This window comes from Sinocyclocheilus anshuiensis, unplaced genomic scaffold (assembly GCF_001515605.1).
Source record: "Sinocyclocheilus anshuiensis isolate Anshui unplaced genomic scaffold, SAMN03320099.WGS_v1.1 scaffold993, whole genome shotgun sequence".
NCBI classification, from domain to species: domain Eukaryota; kingdom Metazoa; phylum Chordata; class Actinopteri; order Cypriniformes; family Cyprinidae; genus Sinocyclocheilus; species Sinocyclocheilus anshuiensis.
The window spans coordinates 276,446-280,425 of NW_015557125.1; the positions used below are offsets into that span (position 1 = coordinate 276,446).

General features: G+C 35.3%; 1 protein-coding gene across 1 annotated transcript in view; it reads right to left on the reverse strand.

Moving 5' to 3' along the window:
* Nucleotides 1-3,355, reverse strand: part of LOC107677860 (vitelline membrane outer layer protein 1-like) — a 5,425-nt gene extending 2,070 nt beyond the window's left edge. Inside the window, exons 1-2 of the mRNA XM_016472923.1 lie at nt 3,074-3,355; nt 951-1,087 (exon numbers count right to left, since the gene is read on the reverse strand). Coding sequence (XP_016328409.1) covers nt 951-1,087; nt 3,074-3,274 — 338 coding nt within the window. The 5' untranslated portion in view covers nt 3,275-3,355. The remainder of the gene's footprint in view (nt 1-950; nt 1,088-3,073) is intronic.
* Between the last annotated feature and the right edge of the window lie 625 nt (nt 3,356-3,980).

A 3,980-nucleotide genomic window follows, 5' to 3' on the forward strand; every position in this document is an offset into this window, starting at 1 on the left:
CGCTCCCTGACCCACTCCTAACATTCAAATGCAAATGTTTATTCCTTCTTTATTCACGAACTCCGCATCACGGGCAGGCACAGCACTCATTTCAGCATGTGTTCATGTTTGTGTGTGCTGTCTGCGTCACTCATAGCACGTGCCTATATCGTGCGCTATATCGAACATTTTTTCTATCGATATTGAAGAAGGTGTACCGTCGATAAATATCGATACCGTTTTATCGCCCAGGCCTAAGTTCCAGGGATGTACATGGTTAGGTGTGTGCTTTTTGACGCAACCGACTCGGGTTCGAATCCGCCTTTCGCTGAACTTTTTTCTCTCCCTTTTCAAATCAAATTTCAAATCTTTTCAATATGAGATTCACATGGGAATGGCAATTATTTTCAATGAAAATTATGGAAATAATTGGAAAGTTGAAAAAGTATCGGGTAGGTTTAGGGTAGGTGTGGGGAGGGCTTTATTGTCCCAATAAAGTGGCATTCATTTAATAATTTGAATTAAAATTCTAATTTACATTCAATATGTTATTATTGCCACTATTTTGCAATAAGTAGTATAAATAAAGGAAATCGTGCTATTTTACCATAGTGTAAATATATTCTATGGCTATTTGCACTTAGTGTAAATAGCATATAGCTAAAAATACTGCTTTTTGCACTTAGTGTAAATAGTATCTATCGCTATTTACACTTATTGCAAATAGCCGCTGCCTAATAAAAAAATCCAGCTTAAAAGAGATAGCAAAAATCTTTGATGATGCCAGCTCTGTTCCAAATTCGAATATGCTGTCTCGCACATGGCTGCATCTAATTGAAATTATCCTCATTAGTGGCTGATTTGAAGCGCTCTACATAGGCAGCAACTCTGTCATAGGATGCTCTCTATATAAGCAGCTCACTAGGTTTTGGTACAGAGCCTCTGTATTACGTCCAGTTCAAGCTCTTCACCTTCCTACGTCGGACTGAATTGTGGCGTAGTCCTCGTACGGGCCCGATGAGCTTTTGGACGGGTTGATGCAGTGAAGACGAATCCCATTGAGCGCTGTGTTATCACCAACCAGCAGAGATTCCCACATACCTGCCACCTTTAGAAAAACAACAGCAAGTGATGTACTAATACCTTTATAGTCACTCTGAGCAGTTGTTATTATTATGGTTAACTAAAACAAAAACTAAGAACTTGCATTAACTCAGATAAAATCAGTTAAACAAACAGTTACACTTTCAGGAAATATTTCTAATTTCTATTTAGTTTAAGTTGAAGTACTAAAATTACAAAATTAGAAATAATTAAAACTTAACATAAAACCAAAATGAAAACTGAAAATCTAAAAAATGAAAACGAAATACAGTAAAAACATAAATACCATAAAACTAGGGCAGCACCGAAACTTTGGTGAGAATGATTCTGCTTTTATTACTTTCAGAGTAAATGGTGACTGATAACGGATAATGTATTGACATGTCGTGCAGCGTAACGTTATCTGACTCACGGAAAAATCAAAACTAATAGGTGCAACAGCACACACAAAGAAACAAACATACTGTGGTAGAAAAAAAAGATAAATATTCTATATAACATATGATATAGGTAAGCAACATCACGACCAAGCACCAGCACGATTGCAAATGTGACATTGATTTTATACAACAGTAGTTCAATAAACAAGTAGTTAATATTAAATGAATTACATTTTAGACACATTATTGACCGTTTTTGCTAACGAAAATAGTTCTAAGCAAAGCCACAGCAGAACAGTCGCGCATCTCAGAGCAACACACAGCGGTGTTTCGTTACTGAATGATTAAGCATTTTTGAAGGAATCGGTTGAGTCAATGATTCAGTGAGCCATTCATAAAGAAAGTCACTTGCTTTATTTATTGAATGAATTAGCCATTTGAAGGAATTGGTTGAATCAGTGACTCACTCATTAAGACAGTGACTTGCCGCCACCTACTGGTGGTTTGTTTTCATATTTAAAAGTAGCACTGCATTTCCCAACATTTTATATTTATATGTAAAAAAAAAAAAAGTTAAACATTAATCTTATAACATTATTTATGCATTTGCAATTTTACTGTGTAAATGCATTTATGGAACCTCTTATCTTTATTACACAGTCTGAGTAAATACATCTAAATGGAATTTTCGATGCAGCTTCAGTTTCCTCTGCAGTGGAAAGATGGAGTTTGTTGATACTGATTTGATTTGAATGGTAATAACCACACAGAGTCTAATTATTCTAACTGAATGTATTGATAAAATGTAAGAATTTGACGCAAATGATGACACGTACATTTAGTAAGGTTAGGAAAATATTGCCCTTATGACAAGCACATGTCAAGGCTTATTGTCGAGCCCTGTGGTGTTTTACTCATATAAATGATCAGCTACTGTAGTTGAGTTTTGGTATATTTTTTTATGTGAGTATACTGTATGTATGTGGGCAAAGTTGGATATGCGTATAATAGTTGTCAATTGAAGTTAAGATACTGAGGATTATGAAATCTATATGTTTTTTTGTTTTAATTTATGATGCTTTGGTGTTTATAAAGCTATCATGGCTATTTTCATGGCAAGAAAAAGGGCCAAATGTAGCCAAATTTAAAAATAAGAAAAAAAAAATTACAAACATTTTTTTACCATTTATTTTTGATTAAAAGATCTAACATTTCTGGTCTGCAAATATCTGAGCTAATATTTTGTTGTCGTGACAAACCTAATTACTGTTAGATGCTGTGTATCCGTGCCATGATTAAAAATTCACATTTTGGGGTTATAATTTTGATCATATCACACACATGCCATAATACTAACACGTATTATAATAATATCATACAGTGTGCTATTGTAGAATTCACTATTGGTTAACTTTAACATTACCTATAGTCAGCATGGCTTAGATGGCATTAGGTGAAAACTTCACAATAATCAATTATAACCAGACTAACCATTCATAATAAGATCAGGAACATGAATTAAGTAAGTAAATAGTCAGTTTTGATTTGAAGTGGAGTTGGTTACCAACCACTAAACCTCACACTACTGTATACTGGTAATAGTTACTCACCTTAAGACTAAAACCTGTGGCGTACATTCCAGTTGGACACATTTCTTTCTGACTCCACGAGCCCCATCGCATCCCATTATGGACCTTCAGCACTGACCCAAAAGGTCTGCTGATGGTTCGCTCGAAGCGTCCTCCTGCGATCACATACTGCCCGAAAACAGCCAGCAGTGAAATCAGCGTCAGAGACAGAAACTTGTACATGGTTTGAGAGCTGTCTTTATGTCTCCTGCTGGAGATCGGAACAGACGTGTGTGTGTGTGTGTGTGTGTGTGTGTGTGTGTTGTCGGTTCGTCACAGAGCTCAATGTAGGACATTGACCCTCCACCAACAGCTGGATCCAAGTCCAACCAGCACAGCAAACAGAACCTCTCTCCAAAAATAAATAGTTAAAATATAAACTGACCATTCGCCCAAGACATCAGATTTGATCAATATTACGATTCTCTGGTTCAAGACAGTAATCAGACAATTATGCAAAACTGTGGCACAGAAATACAGATATACTCAGATATTAAAGTCAATGACCTGCATGTAAACACACAATTACACAAACACTAAACAGGTCAAATGCCACTCTATTTAGAAAGAAAAAGGTTAGCTCATTTAAATCTGCATTGCTTGGCATTTGTATTCAATGTATTTTTTACATTTTGATATCACAGTAGTTCACAGAAATACTTTAAGTATATATTGTAAAGACTTTTCTTATGCCTTGGACTTCTACAGAAATGAAAGTTATTGTAAATGTACCTGTTTTATTCATTCTTTGATTAGTCAGTCAAGTCCAAATGTATTTAGAGAAATTAAGAACAAATGAGCGAGAAGCAAAGATAAATTTAAATGTTAACAACTTCAGTGAGGTTAGTGAGGAAGGGCATTATATATGGGCGAAATAAAATATAAGACC